General features: G+C 36.2%; 6 protein-coding genes across 10 annotated transcripts in view; 4 read left to right on the top strand and 2 right to left on the bottom strand.

The window, feature by feature from the left end:
- LOC105203066 (atrial natriuretic peptide receptor 1) overlaps window positions 1-17833 on the bottom strand; it is an 82855-nt gene that overhangs the window by 16465 nt on the left and 48557 nt on the right. The window contains exon 1 of one of the 2 annotated variants that reach the window (XM_026133731.2): window positions 7441-8017. The exons of the other annotated variant lie outside the window; for it this stretch is intronic. The gene's annotated coding sequence lies outside the window, so the exon portion shown is untranslated. Of the gene's footprint in view, window positions 1-7440; window positions 8018-17833 lie in introns of those variants that run through there. 2 annotated transcript variants of the gene reach the window in all.
- Window positions 703-6038, top strand: LOC105203065 (calcium-independent phospholipase A2-gamma). Of its 3 annotated transcripts, none has more exons than XM_026133732.2 (9): window positions 703-1089; window positions 2692-3097; window positions 3396-3759; window positions 3839-4051; window positions 4196-4219; window positions 4338-4546; window positions 4657-4855; window positions 4946-5146; window positions 5238-6038. In XM_026133732.2, exons 1-9 carry the CDS (start codon window positions 1037-1039, stop codon window positions 5489-5491), a joined length of 1923 nt encoding a protein of 640 aa, XP_025989517.1. In that variant the 5' UTR covers window positions 703-1036; the 3' UTR covers window positions 5492-6038. The 3 variants fall into 3 exon arrangements, with proteins under 3 accessions (XP_025989517.1, XP_011170109.1, XP_025989518.1); XM_026133733.2 differs by lacking the exon at window positions 703-1089 and adding an exon at window positions 1120-2303; XM_011171807.3 differs by lacking the exon at window positions 4196-4219 and having other exon boundaries at window positions 704-1089.
- On the top strand, window positions 9117-10168 carry LOC105203064 (60S ribosomal protein L29-1). Its single transcript, XM_011171806.3, has 4 exons — window positions 9117-9214; window positions 9457-9518; window positions 9707-9771; window positions 10005-10168. The coding sequence occupies exons 2-4, from the start codon at window positions 9482-9484 to the stop codon at window positions 10119-10121; spliced, it is 219 nt and encodes a 72-aa protein (XP_011170108.1). The 5' UTR covers window positions 9117-9214; window positions 9457-9481; the 3' UTR covers window positions 10122-10168.
- Window positions 10358-11619, top strand: LOC105203063 (phosphomevalonate kinase). Its single transcript, XM_011171805.3, has 4 exons — window positions 10358-10550; window positions 10875-11080; window positions 11185-11334; window positions 11441-11619. Exons 1-4 carry the CDS (start codon window positions 10414-10416, stop codon window positions 11563-11565), a joined length of 618 nt encoding a protein of 205 aa, XP_011170107.1. The 5' UTR covers window positions 10358-10413; the 3' UTR covers window positions 11566-11619.
- On the top strand, window positions 11975-14759 carry LOC105203061 (m7GpppN-mRNA hydrolase). 2 transcript variants are annotated; one of them, XM_011171802.3, is made up of 7 exons: window positions 11975-11992; window positions 12076-12178; window positions 12387-12508; window positions 12661-13308; window positions 13400-13565; window positions 13649-13910; window positions 14079-14759. In XM_011171802.3, exons 3-7 carry the CDS (start codon window positions 12465-12467, stop codon window positions 14315-14317), a joined length of 1359 nt encoding a protein of 452 aa, XP_011170104.1. In that variant the 5' UTR covers window positions 11975-11992; window positions 12076-12178; window positions 12387-12464; the 3' UTR covers window positions 14318-14759. The 2 variants fall into 2 exon arrangements, with proteins under 2 accessions (XP_011170104.1, XP_025989519.1); XM_026133734.2 differs by lacking the exon at window positions 11975-11992 and having other exon boundaries at window positions 12029-12178; window positions 12383-12508.
- LOC105203060 lies at window positions 15476-17190 on the bottom strand. Its single transcript, XM_011171801.3, has 3 exons — window positions 16861-17190; window positions 16269-16467; window positions 15476-16104 (listed from the first exon to the last, which is right to left on the bottom strand). The coding sequence occupies exons 1-3, from the start codon at window positions 16961-16963 to the stop codon at window positions 15645-15647; spliced, it is 762 nt and encodes a 253-aa protein (XP_011170103.1). The 5' UTR covers window positions 16964-17190; the 3' UTR covers window positions 15476-15644.

The raw sequence follows: 17833 nt of genomic DNA on the forward strand, positions 1-17833 counted from the left end.
GTTAAGTTAAAAATTACTAACTTTTCAACTTTATTATTTAACACAAATTGAATAAACCGTGCCTTCTATGGTCGTAGCTAGATCTTCGTACTATTTATGTTTGTGTGAATTTATAAACACATCAGAAACAATTAGCGCGCAGTTTCGTTAAGTTTGAATGTGTTTATAAATTCACACAAACACAAATAGCACGAAGATCTAACTACGACTGTAAAAAGGCCTGATTTAATCAATTCGTATTATATATTATCTGTCCAATTCTTTACCTTAATTCGTTTATTATTTAACTTTTGAACTAATTACTATTCCAACCCTGATTACAATGGAATTCTGATAGGAGGGTCATCGAGGAACTGAAATAATCGAAACGCACTTGACGGCAGATGCACGTGCCTCCAATGTTTACACGCGCTCGGTCATTTTGCGTGAGAGGAGCGCGTGTCGCGGGATTACGGGAAGGCCGGACGTAAACAAACAACGTGTGATCGTATAGTGATGAGACAGTCCCTCGATACTGGGAACCTAATCGGCTCCTCGCCCTCGGCCCACCTTATCGTCCCCCCATGTCGTTGCCACCAAATTCTCGCGCAAATACCTCCGGTTGGTTCGTCGGTGTCGTACGATTCTTATTTACGTGGCGAGTCAGCCAACTCACCGAGAAGTCACGTGTTGCTCTCTCGTATAAGAATCGCGACCGCGTCGAGCCACACTTAGTATCAACGAAGATTCGAGCAGATTCGAGACACTACCGGCAATACGATTGTGCATAACACATATATTTTTCTCTTTCTTCATCTCTTTCTCTTTCTTCAGCAGAGACTGATTAGATTCGATTTGAATCTGCCGACTCTCTCGCTCACGTGATCAAACGATTCGAGATTAGATAATCGAACTTTTCAATTTTGATCTCTCGTTGAACATTTACAAGGAGAGGAACGGATTGATTTATTTCTCGTGGCGTTTGATTTAAACATCGCTGAGGAAGAGGAGGTAGAGAGTGGTGTGTATCTATATATTACGTGATCTTATCTCCACGATGTCTTTTAATAGACACGCGATGCACTGCCAAAAGTGCATTCTGTTAACCAGGTAAGAGTGAAGTGTGAAATCATGTATTTGCATGCGCTTTGATTTGTATAAAACGTTACTGGCGGAAAAAAAATTCTACAAGAAAAATTCTACGCTAAAATTATAGAATTGAGACACTTGTTAATTTTAGTAGTTAAATATATGCACGGGTTTCTTTGTGTCTAAAGTTGTGTAATGATATCATAACAACATTGTTAAGGTTGCCAAACAGGATCTTAATCCTCTGTCGTTAAAATTAACTTTGTTGAAGCGATTCTGAGATGACTTTGCCAATTGCTGCAATTAATTTATCCAACCATACCTAAATTGTTTTTTTTTTTTAACATTCTTAGGTAGCAAACTGTCGTTATTTATCGTCGGAATAACGTCTTTGATTATTATAACGTTAATAATGACTGCACATAACATCAGCTTGCTGTCTGGTTTAATTTTTGTTTGACATTTAAAAAAAAACTTTGAGTAAGAAAGCAATTCGAAATTTTACTGTAAATAAGTCTATTTATTTAAATTAATCGTCGATTAAGCTAATCGAGGCTTGATCGAAGTTGGTTTAAACTATTCTTCGCGTGCGTCATCGCCAGCTGCAATTGCGTCATTTAGCTTACATTAGCGGAGAGCCGTTGTACGGAAACACATTGGCGACTAAAATACTACCACTGGTTTCATTTACGCTGTGTTCCGTCAATGATGAGCCTCAATAACTTTACTGAGATATCGATAATTGAATTATGTCAATATAGATTAACTTTAATCCTCGGTTTAACTTTACTTTCCATTTTTTTTCCAAGCTGTAGGAATTAAAAAAAAAAAGATAAAGAAGAAGTTAAGCCGACACTAAAGTTAATCTACATTGGTAGAAATAAACGCGCGTCAGCAGATAATCTTTTGAAAAGAAAAAGAACATTATGTAGATATACTTCAATTGAAGCCTGTGGTAAAGACCCACAGGTCAGGTTAGGCTCGAGAGAAGGACAGACGGTTCGCGTTACCAGCTGACTTTGACAGATGTGTAAAGCACGTCAGCGACGGCATATCGAGCGGTGACGAAAGTCTGTTTTTTTTTATTAGTCATTCTTTATCGAAGTGATTAGAATTCGAATCGTCAGATACTCTGTCCCGTAGAAAAACTATGCGTACGTAACAATTTGGCGATCACAAAATGGAAGGAGACGAGGAACACGCGCGTTAGGTGCACATTCTCCGATAATAAAGAGGTTATCTTCGATTTTGATGCCACTTTGTTTCCAAGAGTGACCTCAATCAACTTCAATTGACTTAATCGGGTGATTAATTTGTGTCAAACCATACCTGTACTGTTTTCTTAGTCGTAAACGTGGACAGAATTATCATTAATGTTTCGTTGTTTGACATATGGAGCAAAAGATTATATTAGGAACAACGAATCATGCTATTAGATACTTTGCTTTGAGCGATTCTGAGTCGGGTAAATTGATGAGAGCTCGATCGAAGTCACTCTAAGATTATTGCTACAAGTTCGCAACAATTTTTACGTTCGCGTAAAAATGTGTAGAAAGACAAAATTAGTAGGAATGCAATCTCATACTTAGAAGTGCAGAGAAAAAGTGTGTCTTGTAATTGCAGGCAATTTACGGATAGTGCAGCTGGTAAGGACGCCAGTGGAAATGTAACGAGAATCACGAACAAACTTCTGCGCTATATAGGGGATCTGAAGGAAAACAAAATGTCTATGCAGAATCAGTGGAAGCTTCTGTCACAAATAAAGGATTATCTGAACAAGGCCAATTACGACAAGAATCAGCAGATTATTGTCACCAAGGATTGGCTGGACAATCTGCAGAAATTAACGTATTCACAGCTCGAGACTATACGAAAACTGTCATCGTCGGGATTTAAGACCACTAATACAGAAAAGAGTACGACTACGAAGCATAAGGATGGCAACGATTTGGAGAATACGTTAATGCCTGAACATGCAGAAACACTCGCCAATCCTGATTCAGCAATTGTGCAACCGAAAACGCAGCAGGTAATATAAACTAAATAAGACCAAAATGGTATTTATGTGAATGAACAAAAGAAATTTAAAACACAGTCGAGATACACCAAGTCAGGCATGTCATATACTATTTATAATAAACAACAATACATACAATCAAACACCTAATGACTTAATAAGGATGAAAATGTTTGATTGTATGTATTGCTGAGTTTTATAAATATTATTTAGCACGCATACCCAGCTTGGCTTACACGCTCCTTATATCTCGACTTTGTTGTTTAGTATTTATGTGCTTTTTGTGTGAAAAGTTGATTTGTTTGTGCAGCAAATTCGTGAGCAAGGTACGCCCGACAGTAAGATAGACTCGAAAGACGGTTTAACTATGCCGCAAATTCTTTTCACGCTGCTCCACAAGTTATCTCCCAGAGTTACGCAAAGCGCCGTTGTTGTACCAAAGTGGAAAGTGAACATCCACAGCAATATTTCGAAGCACAGTGTCGTCTCTCGCACGCGTCACGTCTTAAACAGTATCGTGTCGGCCGAGTCAAATGGTTCGAAGTTGCGAAGACTGGAGGATCTGTTATTGCACATCGATCAGTATCCAGAGGCAAGGCATTACGCAATTAAAGATGGAGCGATTAGAATCTTATTGCGGACTCGTCAACAGACAAAAGATGAACAAATTAAAGGTATATAAGAGGAAAATTTTGAATGACGATATGTCGTCTTCTCTCATTGTTACTTATGATTTTAATGTGTTTCTTGCAGCATCTATCAGAGAAGCTCTGGCTGTAATGGGTTACATCGATCCTCTGCCCGGTCGGGGTATCAGAATTCTATCGATTGACGGCGGTGGCATTCGCGGAGTGCTGGTCATAGAGATGCTGAAGAAATTGGAGGAACTCACGGGAAAGAAGACGTACGAAATGTTCGATTACATATGCGGCGTGAGCACAGGAGCCATTCTAGCTGCTGTCTTAGGTAATTGTCTAATGGAGCTTAGAAATATTCGTTAATTATCAATATCTATTAATAATTATTATAAGATAACATTAGAAAGGGTTATACTAATTTTTTGTTTGTAACACGTGTGCGTCCAAATTAATTTATGTCATCTACATGCAGTATTGCCTAAGGATATTATAGAAGGTAAACTTTTAAGTGGATCTACACGGCATGTTCTGCATGCAATTTCTTCCATCAGTAAAGAGAATGTCTCATGAAATTTTCGTTTATTGCGAGCTTTATCGTTCACTCGCTATTGCAGGGGGACATAAGAGAAAGTCATTGGATGAAGTTTTGAAATTGTACAAAGAACTGAGTACCAGAGTATTCACGCAGAGTGCTATAAAGGGCACAAGCAGTCTAGTGTGGAGCCATGCATATTACGACACCGCGTTGTGGGAAAAATTATTAGCGGAGCACTTGGGCGATAAAATTCTTATCAAAACCACGCGCGATCCAATGGCACCGAAGGTGCGTAGATTTTAATGTCACCGTGCGAAACTTGAAATAAAATGTATAATGCATGACTTGCAAGTGGGTAATTTAAATACAAAGAAGCGTTCAACTGAGTCTATTTTTAGTTTTCAGCAATATCCGCCGTGGTAAATCACGAGCGCGTAATGGCTTACGTGTTTAGAAATTACACATTACCGCACAGAGTGGAGAGCCAGTATATGGGGTCTCACAAGCATAAATTGTGGGAAGCTGTGAGAGCGTCAGCTGCTGCACCGAGTTACTTTGAGGAATTTAAATATGGCGATTATCTTCATCAGGACGGTGGTAAGCTACACTGCATTCGCGCATAATCTTTACAAAAACCGAATAAAAATTTTCGCAATATGACTAAGAACAATTGTAATGATATTTTAGGTATTTTGGTAAATAACCCATGTGCTGTAGCGATACACGAAGCCAAACAGCTGTGGCCGAATAATCCAATCCAATGTGTCGTATCATTCGGAACAGGCCGAATTCCACATCACATCATTGAAAACAAATCTTTGGAGTTAGAGATCTCAAGTTGGAAAGAGAAGTTTTATAAAATTTTGGATAGCGCCACCGATACGGAAGGTAAAAACTATATAACTGCATAATTACATTGCAGATGTTTGGAAACAAAGATGTAATTGGTAAAATTGATTTGTTAATTTTGCTTTTTCAGCTGTACATACAATGCTCAACGATCTGCTACCTGATCACATTTACTTCAGATTTAATCCTTATTTAACGGAAATGTTATCGATGGTGGAAATTCGACCTGAGAAGATCAGTCTAATGGAACAAGACGCAAGAATGTACGTACGTCGAAACGAAGAGAAATTTGAAAAGGCTGCTACAGCTTTATTGGAGAAACGACAAATTCAACAGAAAGTTATAGATTGGATTACGTTGCAAAGACAACTATACGGCTTATAAAGAGCAACACTTCAAACATTGACGTGCATTCCACAGTGCGTTTGCAAGTCACATATTTATAGTACAACTTTTTTACCACATAATGTGGTCACCACACAATCTGAAATTTTTCAAATAACACTTTCTCAGTAATACTTTTTAAATAATGTAATAAGAAAAAATAGTGTATAATAGGTATATATTTTTTAAATGTCTTGTTACACTTTTTTTCGTTTATATTAATATATTTTTTATAACTTATTAACTTTAATAACTTTTTGTTTAAAGTAATTTTAGTTACTACAGTAATTAAAATAATAACTAAATCTAAGATATAAATGAATCTGAAAAATTTATTTTAGATTAATGTGGGATCATTGTTGGTATAGCATTGGCTGTGATATTTGTAGTGATACTTTGTAGTACTCTCTTCGTGCAGATAAAAATAAATTCAGTTTAGACCAATGAAAAGTATTTAAGATTAATTAGTACAGTTCTACATTTTATTATCATGTACATTAATCTGAGATAAAAGTATATAAAATAGAGAATTTTAAGTTGAGTAAAATGTATCATCATATTGTGCATAATGAATAATTATGAATAAGTCTAAGTGTTTCATATATATTTTTCTTCACTGTGTGAAAAATTAAATAAAAATTGTGAAAAATGTGTGAAAAATTAAATAAAAATTGAACTGCTTGTACTTCATGTGATGCTTTTAATTTTCTTCAAAAATATCTTTACCGTTTTAATCTTTTTAAATGTTCTAAACGTTATATCTTTGTTATTTTTACACAATTTATTCTAGTGGTTATTTAGATATCTGTGTTATTTTAACAACATACATATTTATAAGGGTGCGCTCACATGGGATGCGGAATGGCGGAACTGCGGAACGTTCGTGATTGGTAGCGGCTTCATTCCGCTGATTCTGCTCCGCTAATTGTAAGGTGTATTTTCCTATGTCCCATTGAGCGGAAATTATGGAATGCGCAATTAGCGCTGATCAATTGCAAGAGCCTTTCCGTAGATCACTTATATGAGATCTGCCGGAATAGTGTTTGTCATTGGCTTGTATTGATTGCGCATTTACAAGTTCCGCTCCATGGGACATAGGACAAACTGATGATCGGAAATCACAATACATACCCTATAACACAATATTATTTAATATTAAATAATATTCCTGAAATATTAGATTTAATATTAAAAAATATTATATTCTCGGAATATTATTTTAATATTATTTTAATTTTTAATAATAATCGTATAATATTCTAAGAATATTGTAGCTCTTATAAGGACGACTGTGTATGTCTACCGATTTTGATTTACATTTTCGCTCTTGCTTCAAAAAGACAGACAGATACATTACAACATAACAGCACGATTACTTATCTGCATTGCAGTAATGAAATCTGATAATTTATTTATTGTTATTTGTGGGCTTTTAAAAAAATTAAAACAAAATCATAGTGCATTTGATCAACGCGAAGACTGCGTCAGAAGATTGTAAAATAAATTGCAAAAAAAAAAGAGAAAATCGCAATCCTTCTGTAGAATAAAAATATGCATAAAAAAAACTTGGATAGGATAGATTTTACGAGAAAATCGAAAGGAAGAAGAGAAGAAAAAGCCTGAGAATGGCCATGTCCACGATTTAGCTGAAACGATTTTTCGAGACGTCATACGCCATCTCTACAACGTGGACATACACTACGATGCCAATGTATATACATACAGTCGGTTAATACCTCGGAAAGCACATCAATCGCGTCTGTTGGCATACCTGGCGAAGGAATGAGTGCCGAGCGCGCGTACACAAACTTTGAATTTTTTCTATCCTAACGGTTTATATGCGCGATTTATTGAGTCGCAATTTATACGAGCGCAATCAGGACGAGACACAAATACTGAAATGTGGGGGCGAATAAACAGTAGATACTCGTACAAATAAATTGACTCACCGTTCGCTGCTCGCTCCGTCTAGCTCCGTCTCGTAGTCTCAGCCGCCGCTTTCGAAGTTCCAAGATCCTCCTCCTCTCGATTCATACTTGGCACAAACGCGCGACACTTGGTTCGTTTTCGGCACCCCCGGTACTCACGCCTGTCGAAAACTCGAGATACGAGATACGGAGCAACAGAGAAGACGCGATTTCGTACGTGCCATCGCGACCGATCATTGTCGTCTGAGCGACACGAAGGATCCAAGATTCTCCTCACGATGATTCGTACTTGATTCATACTTGGCACGAACGCGAGCCTTCGTTTTCGGAACTCTCGAAACTCTCCTGATGCTCACGCGTGTCGGAAACTCGAAATAAGAAGCAACGGAGAATTAGCTGCGAAACACGATTGAACGCGACACGACTTCGCACCATGCATTCGACACGACAGATATCGGTACGAAGGCCGTCACTTCACTTTCGGCAGTCTCGAAGCATTCGCTCGCATCAAACACTCGTACGGGATGACGAAGATGCGAGTTGAAATGCGCTGCGTTGCACCGCGACCTTCCTCCATGCTCCCTAACCGACCGACTGCTGGCACTGCGTACTGTGTAGCGGCGTGACTGGCGCGTGGCTACGTCATGCGCCTGCGCGCTGCTACCGCCGCTGCTACGCAGTGCGGGCAGCCGGTCGGTATGTACGTCGGTTAGGGGGGACGGGGGAAGGTCGCGGCGCGTCGCGGCGCATTTCAACTAGCATCCTCGTCGTTCCGTATGAAGTTTTTGACGCGAGCATTTCGAGAGTTTTGTAGAGTGTCGGAAGTAAAGTAAATTGTCGGGCGTTCGTGCCAACACTGCCAACATTCGTCGTCAGTCGGATGCGATGTATTGTGCGAAGTTGTATCGTGTTTTGCATCTTTAATCGTGTTTTGCATCTTCTCCGCTGCCTCATCCCGAGTTTCTGACGCAGAAAGAAGATTTTTGCAAGGAGCAAGTGCAAATCTTGCGAAGGAAATGCAGGTTCAAGCTGAAGAAAAATATATTGATTATTTTAGATTGCCACCTCAATTATTTGATGAATTATTAAAATTAATCGGACCTGTTATTACCGAAGAACAATTAAGTAATTCGTGATCCCATTTCGCCTGAAACTCGACTACATATAACACTGCGGTTTTTAGCATTAGGAGCTTAAAATCGATATCGTAATGACAATTATTTAATGAATTAGTAAAATTAATAAATAAATTATTTATTAATTAACTAAGTCTTTCATTTTTCTTCGTGACAACACGTGAAAGACGAATACATGCACAAAAGTTATTCCGCTGAAAACGAAAAAAGAAAACGGCGGAATCGGCGGAATGAAGCCGCTACCAACGTTCCGCAGTTCCGCCATTCCGCATCCCATGTGAGTGCACCCTAAGTGTTTCGTATATATTTTTCTTCACTGTAAAAATGTGTGAAAAATTAAATAAAAATTGAACTGCTTAAACTTCATATATATGATGCTTTTAATCTTCTTCAAAAATATCTTTACCGTTTGAATTCTTTTAAACATCTTTGTTATTTTAAACAATTTATTCTAATGGTTATTTTTTAACAACATACATATTTATAAGAGTGAAATTATTTCATCCTTATTATTTATCAAATATTAAACAAGGATAAATGATGCTCTTGTGAGAGTGGAATGCACCTCGAAGAGTATTTGGCGCTGGTGTCGCTACATGGTTCGTTTTCATTACGTTCGACCACGCTTCCAACGCTTCTTCCCGTTTCCGTTTCCGAAGGTTCGTGTACGGTTCTTCGAAATCATTATGATTTTTTCTCTAAAAATCCATACAATCTGCTAAAATCGAGACATGATTAAAGAATCGCAACATTTTTCAATCTATTGCTATACAAACTCGCTATGTTTTCTCATGAATATTATTGATAAAAGTTCCGCGAGATGATAGTTTCCTTCACGATTCACCTAACCTCAATAACTATGTGTATATAACTGTTTTGAAATAATTAAATATTATTACAGATAATAGGATAGATAAGCCTAGAAGATGGCCAAGTCCAAGAACCACACAAATCATAACCAAAGTAAGTATATTTTACAATAAATTAGTTTAAAAAATTTAGCAAGTTATATTTTTAAATATAGATATTTTACATAAATTTTAAATGTTTTTTGGGGTTGGGATTATAAAAACAATAAAGTATTTAATCTAAAATCTCTGTAAATATGTAATTTGTTGCTGCTGAACTTGATTTTTGTGTTCTTTTTTCAGACAGAAAGGCCCATCGAAATGGCATTAAAAAGCCTAAGAGATACAGGCATGAGAGCACACTCGGAGTAAGTTTTATCAACATATTTTATTCCATTTTTATTTGTTCCAGTATTTTATTACTTGTAGCTTTTAATGAAACAAGAGAAAATGCTATCAAAATATTATGCATGATGAAACATTGTTTAGTAGATGATCAATACGTGTTTGTAGATATGTTTCACATAATTTAAAAAACTTTTGTGTGATTCTACAAAGTCGTTCAGAAGTCCTACATGTATCTTTTACATGCATTTTTCAGATGGATCTCAAATTCTTGAGAAACCAGCGCTTTGCTAAGAAACATAACCTGAAACCGAAGGCCCAGAAGAAGAGGGCAGAGCAAAGAAAGGCGCTTCGTGAAGCTAAAAATAAATAAATTCAGTTTAGACCAATGACTCTATTAAAATAAATCGAAAAAACATATTTGTGGTCAAAAGTCTGTTTTACCCCCCCTCCATCTTTAGTTTTATAATTTTGTATGTATATATATGTAGATTTATAAATATATATGTAACTATATGCAGTTTTATAGACATTAATTGTTTCATGAGAAATACGTGTGGTAAGAATTAACTCTAAACGGACTCTATATTTCATCGTTTCGCGCGTTAGGTGCCTCTTATTCACGATTTACGACACTAACACGGCATGCACAGTTATCTGTCAATATGGCCACAGAACGAGCGCTGGAGACGCGCGACGTCACAAAAATCGCGGATAATTCGACGAAACCGGAGAGAATTTTGTTGTTTAGCGGTAAGAGGAAATCTGGAAAGGATTATATCACCGAGATCCTGTACAAAAGGTACCGCATCAATATTTTTTAATTACTTATAGATAAGAAAATATGCTGACTTGCATTAGTCAGCAGAAAACTGACATAAAATTACCATAAAAAATTGGGATAAGATGAAACTAAAATAAAAGTCATATTTCTATGCTTAACAATTAAAAAATTGATTATTATTTGCTTGAATTTTACAACTAACGCTTTCTTAAGTAATAATTTAATAAATTAAATTTTTTATTAGCTTTTAATTTTTCTTTTTTATTTTCTTTAAGTAATGATACATATTAATATAATCTTTTTTATTTTAAGAGATATATATTTGTTTACATGATTTTTCAGAATTGGTTCGCAAAGGGGCACAATTATACGTTTATCAGGACCTATAAAAACATACTGGGCGAAATCTCTCGGTCTCGATATTGATCAATTACTGGGACATGGGGAATACAAAGAGAAGTATCGGCTCGAAATGGCCAAATGGGGTGAGGATATGAGAAAGAAGGACTATGGCTATTTCTGCCATGCTGCTATCGACATGTATAATGGTACAGCAATCCAAAGAACTCTTTATTAAAGATTATAAATGTAAAAGTGCGAACTTAAGATATTAATTTCTATGCAAGTATGCCTAAATACACATATTTTTCAGGATGGGAGAAACCAGTGTGGATAATAAGCGATGCCAGGAGGAAAACTGATCTCAAATGGTTCAGAGAAAATTTTGGAGCTACATGTAGAACTGTACGTATAGTTTGCTCTGAGGAAGTTAGACGAAAACGTGGCTGGGTTTACACACCAGGTAATGACTGCGATATCATGATTTTGATGAATGAATTGCAAAATTTCTTTGAAGAAAATTTGACATTTTCGGGCATGTATATAAACCATAATTTAATCAACTGCAGGTATAGATGACTCAGAAACAGAGTGCGACTTGGATGATGTGAGCAATTGGGACATTGTACTGGAGAATAACGATGATAGCGACGTAGAAATGATACTACAACAATTGTTAGGCCTTATTAGTTAGCAAAAATCTTTCTATCATGTTAAATACATAATAAATGATGTTGCAATGTTTCTAACTTTGTATCTTTTTTGTTCATTCTTTGAAAAAAGAAAAAAGAAATACTAGATTTTTAAAATATTTCTTGCATCACATATCACGATATAATGAAAATCTTTATGCAATAACATTGGAAGTGATTGGAATGTGTATAAAGTCTTACTTGGTAAGATTTTGGGTACTTTCCATTTCACACATAACGCGTGCATTATTTAGCCTTATTGTTCAATTAATGTTAAACAAGAATATATGATGCATTATACGCACCATGCATAAAACGGAACGCACCTTTTGCATTATTTGGACAAAAAATAAAACTACACGTGCAAAAGTTCTTGTGATGTTTCCAAGAGCAGTATGGCCTGTGCGTACACTGTGGTGGTTTCGATAGGTTAGTCCCTGAGGTTGATTTCTGTTTTTGAGGTTAATTAAGCTATAAATATATTATATAACTAGTATTTAACGATCTTGCAGAATGATTTTGAATCCGATGCATACGTCGCGTCGTTCGCTTTAAAGTAAATTTCAATCCAAACGAAATACATCCACGAACGTGCCACCTGGCTTTTGAGGTTATGTAAGTAAAGGAGAATTTTTTAATTCCTCGATTGATCAAACACATGTTATACACAAATGCAGCTTTTACTAAGCAAAGTTGCAGTTGCATACAATGCGATTGATCAATCGATGAATTAAAGTGCTTCAATTATCACCGCTGTTTTTGCGTATGTACAAATTTACATTTTAACTAATTTCACCAATTTTTATTTTTCATGTGGAGTCAGTTTTTATATAGTGTATTTTTTGCTGCCATCCCTCAACAATATTCAAGGGGGATCGGTGGAATATCATCTAATGACATAATGGAGCATAAAATTCCATCTGGTATTCTTGACGATCTCAGCAGGTCAGTTGTTATCAAATACTAAATATATAAATACAAATAATATATTTTTAGTATGACTTGCGTTTACCTTGTTAGCATCGCTTTCGTTATTTTCACATAACGACTTACTTGCCATTATGTAAAATCTAATTTTATATTATATTATTTTTTAGTCGATTCATCATCAATGTGCCTGAGGAAGAGAGGAAAGATTTGGTGCGAATTTGTTTTCAAATCGAATTGGCACACTGGTTTTATCTTGACTTCTACTGCACAGAGGAGTACCCTAAGCTGAGGTCATGCAGTATGAAGGAGTTTGCTACTCATATATTTCAACATATACCATTCTTGAATCCACACGTGCAGCATATTGATGCTGTGCTCGATCAATGGAAAGAGTACAAGCAGAATGTGCCGACGTATGGGGCCATTGTGCTAAACGAGGACATGACAAAAGTGCTTTTGGTGCAGAGCTACTGGGCAAAGAATAGTTGGGGCTTTCCTAAAGGAAAAGTGAACGAGGACGAAGAACCGTTTCATTGTGCCATTCGCGAAGTGTTGGAAGAGACTGGTTTTGATATATCGAATTTGATAGACAAAAACGAGTACATAGAATCCTTAATAAACGATCAAACAGTGAGATTGTACATTATTTCGGGTGTGCAAAAGGACACGAAGTTTCAACCAAAGACGCGGAAAGAAATAAAGAACGTCGAGTGGTTTGCTGTGACAGATTTGCCCAATACGAAGAAAGATATGACACCCAAAGTAAAAATCGGTGTTGGGCCAAATTCATTTTTCATGGTGGTACCATTCATCAAGTAATTATTCAAATTATTTTTTTTTTATAAAATCCATATATTTAATGAAAAATTGTATTACATGCGTGTCGACGTCGCTCTTTTTGTCCAGGCGGCTAAAGCGGTGGATTCAAGACAAACAGCAACGTGAGAAAAACGCCATTGCGGCTGTACGAAGACAAAGGCATAAATCGTTGGGAGATGTCGAGACGGTTTCGAAGAATAAACGGCAACAACAGCAGTCGCTTTTTCACCACTTTTCTACTTGCCCGCCCCAAGTAAGTATCGCATCTTGTATTGTTATTTTTTCTTACATTATAATCTAAACTTTCATATACATTGTCACATGCTCCATTTATAGAGCGAAGTTCCTGATTTTAAGATTGGCCGTCAATCAAACACTTCTCCGGCTCGCAATCGCCGTGTTGTAAATGATAAGAAAGATGTGCCGAAAACAGCATTTAAACGAAATCTATTCGGAGATCAGGAAGAGAGCCAATCACCTCATGTTAAAAAGTTGATGGACAGCCCTGCTCAACCGTTTTTAATTGATCCTGCGATTCAATCCATCAAATATAATGATTTCAGTTACAAGGCGCAACCGTCGGAAAAAGAAGCAAAAGGTACGCTACATTTGCTTATAATCTAAATCTTACTTCTATTCAATTTGAGATCCTGCTTAAAATCACAAATAATACATTTAGCGAGATATCTAAATTATATAAATAATATTTATCTTTTAATATATTTCAACAATAATCTGATACTATATTAGAATTGTTTTCTTTTAGATTCTCGCAAAAAAAGCCTGCCAGAGGGAAATATTAAGTCGCTGCTGTTCGGAGAAGCCGCGCGCAAATTGCAAAAAGATTTTAAAATTCCGCCGCCTCCCTTCGTAAGTCTAGAACACGACAGTCCGGTTTTAACTAATTACATGCCTAAACCAAATTATCCTACCTTCGAATTTCGCGCAAAATGTTGGGATAATTTCAGTTTTGATATCCAGGCGATACTAAAAGCTCTAAAGTAGCTACGTGTACGTAACAATTCGGAAGAATGGATTACTAAAGTAGGAGAAGTGCAGATTTAGATTTGAGTTAATCTATTTTTTTATCTTTGCTGGTCAGTTATGAGCATCCATAACATGTATCTATATATCTTCTATCCTTATTTTATTATTATAAAGGCGGGTCTCACTATCTCCAATTAGCATAATCGGCTGATTAAATTTAAGAATTCTCTTAAAATCGATCGTATTATTTTGTTTTTTTTAATCCATTTTATAAGGAATACAAAATAATACGATCAGTTTCAAGTTTTGCAATTTCTAAATCTAAATCGGCCGGTTAAGCTAATAAAAAATGGTGAGATCAGCCCATATTATCCAATATGATTTATCTAATAAATCGACATTAGATAATATCGAATAATTTAAGTTTGAATTAATTTTATTTTAGTAATCTCGAACTATACGTTTCTTTATTTATATATATATATTCTATATCAAGGCTCAGCATGAATTGCATATTTCAGCCGATTTTCAGTTGGCGCTATTCCACTTACCTTACAACCCGCGTGCAATTCGTGTCAATTAGCATTTGAAATACGCGCGGAATAGTGAGGGAAAGACGTCAAGCTGAAAATCAACAGAAATGTGAAATTCGTGCCGAGTCCTATGTTATCTGATACAAGTCTAATGTATATGATGATAATGACAAACCCAATGCAACTTCAATTCTTTGAATTTGCTGTTACGGAAGAAAATTATGTTGATTATAGAGGAAGATCTATTAGAGAGAGATATTAAATTGCTCATTTTCGTGGAAGCTGTAGGCAATAGATTTTAAAAACATTCTAAGTTCTTTGCAGATCTGAAACACAATAGTGAATAGACAAGATTTGTCAATCTTCAGACCGGTCTTACTATCTTTGATTAGCTTGATCGGCTAATTAAATTTAAGAATAGTCAACAATAAAACTAATAATTTTTAAAAATAATTTTTTAAAATAAAAAATTAGATTATGCATCAGTTTTAAGTTTTGTAGTTGACTATTCTTAAATTTAAATGGCCGATCAAGCTAATCGAAGATGATGAGACTGGTCTTTACCAAATTTGGTAACCCAATAGATATTCAATATGACGATAAACTGTATGAAACAGGATGTCCTTAATTCATATACAAATAATAGTGATAATTCATATTTATAACTATAGACAGGCGAGATTACAGCGCACAAGTAACATGGTATTATACATTTCGATTTTGATATCAGCATTTTTCGGCTGCACGAAAGTCTATTGTATCTTTTTTTAAATAAATTGTTGTTAATTTAGCATTAATTAAATTATCATTTATTAACGTATAATATATTTATAGAGGATATTGAGGACGATTATTAGGACAAAGAGAACCAATAAAACTGGGCCAATAAAATAGAATATTTTTTCAAAAATATGACCGCCCGTCTGTACACTTTTGATAATTTCGTTATTCAATTCAAAAACTATTTTACTTTCTTCGATAAGTTTATTTTTCGTGTCCTCGTCCAACGTCTCCGCGATTCTGTTCATCGAGTCACGCAAATCGCGCTTCAACTGAAACATACTGTTCTGTCCAAAGTCTGTGACATTAGTACCGTCGCTCGACGGTTGCGCTTTGAAAGGCGAGATCTTTTGTACGATCTGCCGCTTTTTGCGTAAGATAATACCACCGCTGAGAAGTCCCATATAAAGATGATAGATATACGCCATTAGTAGAGTGGGGTCCGTGTCTTCCACTTCTCTCAAGCGCATCAAATATTTGGTGACACTATCCCTGAAGTTTGTAAAGCACTTATTAGGATTAAGATTTCTTTTTGGTAATAGCCACTGTTACCAAGTTAATATTATAAAAGACTGAGTTCCGTATACATATATGTACTCATTGTAAACGAAAGAAAATAAAATAATTTTATTTTTACAACACACAACAGCATGTACCTAGGACTGTAATTTTTTCTCCATTCTTTTCCCAAGTAGTGATCAAGATCACGCTCGAATGCCTCTGTACGTTGAAGCTCGCTAAGTGGAAGCAATCCAATTTTGGTGTTCCTTAATCTAATCATTGCACCTTCCAGGTAACGAAAGACCTCGTAGAAAACCAGAAGTCCATCAGCCCATACGGAATCATCGAGAAATCCTAGTTTTAGCGCAAAGATTACACGATACAGGATTAACTATTACAGACATATTGTAGCAATCAGTGAACCAGATTCTTTGTCGTGAGAGATGCATCAACAATATTCTATATAGCATTTAAATACACTTGATGAAATACACTCGACTCATGATTTATTATTCATACGTTATTAATATACTTGCCAACAGCAAATTGACAATGACAAAGCACAAACAATGGCCGTTAAAAAGCATGAAAGGTAGAATGAAATAATGCTTATCAATATTTTGTTATCTCACGAAAAAATCTTGCTTTTGCTACGGTATGTAATCAAGTACGCAGTTTGTATCCAAATGAAACCCCCAGATATCTGCGGTGTCACGAGAGATCCCCGCGGTGTCTCGCGGTCCTTACCGAATGCCAGTTTCGCGTTCACCAGGGTATCGCTGATCGCGTGTATTCGCGTGGTGGCTTTTGCCATTTTCTTGCAAAAGTTCTCCTCCTCCTTATCCGGCATTTCGACGGGGAGCGAGAGAACGGAGCGTCGAAGAATGTGCGTTTACCGTGCGTCGAGACGTGCGTGGTGCCGCGGATCTCACACCGTCATACCGCCGGGTTCCCGCGCACTTCTGCGGGCTGTCACGTGAAAATTATCGGTCGTGAAAACACTGCGCCCGCAACGTCGACGATCATCCCCGGTCGCCCCTGCGCACTGGCGCGATCACGTGTCCGCATCGAAGTCGCCGCCGCGAGATGTCGATTTTGTCCATCGGCGCGAAACAGCACTCTCGTTCGAGCTACTTGGAATTCGGACTAATTAATGGTATCACGTTTTTTTTTTACAAATTTCAGCACCAACGCACATGGATTACTTAATAATTTCTTTGATTTATCCTACTTCTTTTTATTTTACGGGGTTGATCGGTTTGGCTGAGAAACTGGTTTAAGGCGCGGATAAAAGATCCGAAAAATTACGAGATCGAACTACTTATTGTTAGTTACAAGTAGAAAAACTCAAATTTCAAATTCGGATGGAACTAATACAATAGATTTCTTCAATCGAATGGAAAACTCGATTCAATAATTTGGACCAAGGAAAATACGAACAAAACTATTTGTTTATTTGTGTGAAACACAAAATAAAAAAGTCAAATAAAAAATAAATAGCTTATTATTTTATATATACCGGAAATTAGATTTAATCAATTAAATAATTCGATATCGAAAGAGAACATCCCAAAATACATTCCGAATATATTTGGCGTTTCGAAAAAATTAAAAGCTTCTCTTTAAATAAAAAAAACTCACTAACATTTATATCAGTTATTTACAAAATATGAAATAAATTGCAAAACTTTGAATCTTAGCGAAGATTTCTACATAAAAA

This window comes from Solenopsis invicta, chromosome 16, assembly GCF_016802725.1.
Source record: "Solenopsis invicta isolate M01_SB chromosome 16, UNIL_Sinv_3.0, whole genome shotgun sequence".
Classification (NCBI taxonomy): domain Eukaryota; kingdom Metazoa; phylum Arthropoda; class Insecta; order Hymenoptera; family Formicidae; genus Solenopsis; species Solenopsis invicta.

What these genes read in the sequence shown, in the direction of transcription:
- LOC105203065 (XM_026133732.2), top strand. Translation starts at nt 1,037, where the DNA reads ATGTCTTTTAATAGACACGCGATGCACTGCCAAAAGTGCATTCTGTTA. An exon ending in AAAAGATGAACAAATTAAAG is followed by an intron (nt 3,760 to 3,838) that starts GTATATAAGAGG and finishes TGTTTCTTGCAG; the next exon opens with CATCTATCAGAGAAGCTCTG. An exon ending in TTATCTTCATCAGGACGGTG is followed by an intron (nt 4,856 to 4,945) that starts GTAAGCTACACT and finishes ATGATATTTTAG; the next exon opens with GTATTTTGGTAAATAACCCA.
- LOC105203060 (XM_011171801.3), bottom strand. Translation starts at nt 16,963, where the DNA reads ATGCCGGATAAGGAGGAGGAGAACTTTTGCAAGAAAATGGCAAAAGCC. An exon ending in GAACGCGAAACTGGCATTCG is followed by an intron (nt 16,468 to 16,860) that starts GTAAGGACCGCG and finishes CGCTAAAACTAG; the next exon opens with GATTTCTCGATGATTCCGTA. An exon ending in AGAAAAAATTACAGTCCTAG is followed by an intron (nt 16,105 to 16,268) that starts GTACATGCTGTT and finishes TACAAACTTCAG; the next exon opens with GGATAGTGTCACCAAATATT.
- LOC105203064 (XM_011171806.3), top strand. Translation starts at nt 9,482, where the DNA reads ATGGCCAAGTCCAAGAACCACACAAATCATAACCAAA. An exon ending in CCACACAAATCATAACCAAA is followed by an intron (nt 9,519 to 9,706) that starts GTAAGTATATTT and finishes TTCTTTTTTCAG; the next exon opens with ACAGAAAGGCCCATCGAAAT. An exon ending in GGCATGAGAGCACACTCGGA is followed by an intron (nt 9,772 to 10,004) that starts GTAAGTTTTATC and finishes TGCATTTTTCAG; the next exon opens with ATGGATCTCAAATTCTTGAG.
- LOC105203063 (XM_011171805.3), top strand. Translation starts at nt 10,414, where the DNA reads ATGGCCACAGAACGAGCGCTGGAGACGCGCGACGTCACAAAAATCGCG. An exon ending in TGCTATCGACATGTATAATG is followed by an intron (nt 11,081 to 11,184) that starts GTACAGCAATCC and finishes CATATTTTTCAG; the next exon opens with GATGGGAGAAACCAGTGTGG. An exon ending in TGGCTGGGTTTACACACCAG is followed by an intron (nt 11,335 to 11,440) that starts GTAATGACTGCG and finishes AATCAACTGCAG; the next exon opens with GTATAGATGACTCAGAAACA.
- LOC105203061 (XM_011171802.3), top strand. Translation starts at nt 12,465, where the DNA reads ATGGAGCATAAAATTCCATCTGGTATTCTTGACGATCTCAGCAG. An exon ending in ATTCTTGACGATCTCAGCAG is followed by an intron (nt 12,509 to 12,660) that starts GTCAGTTGTTAT and finishes ATTATTTTTTAG; the next exon opens with TCGATTCATCATCAATGTGC. An exon ending in ATGGTGGTACCATTCATCAA is followed by an intron (nt 13,309 to 13,399) that starts GTAATTATTCAA and finishes CTTTTTGTCCAG; the next exon opens with GCGGCTAAAGCGGTGGATTC.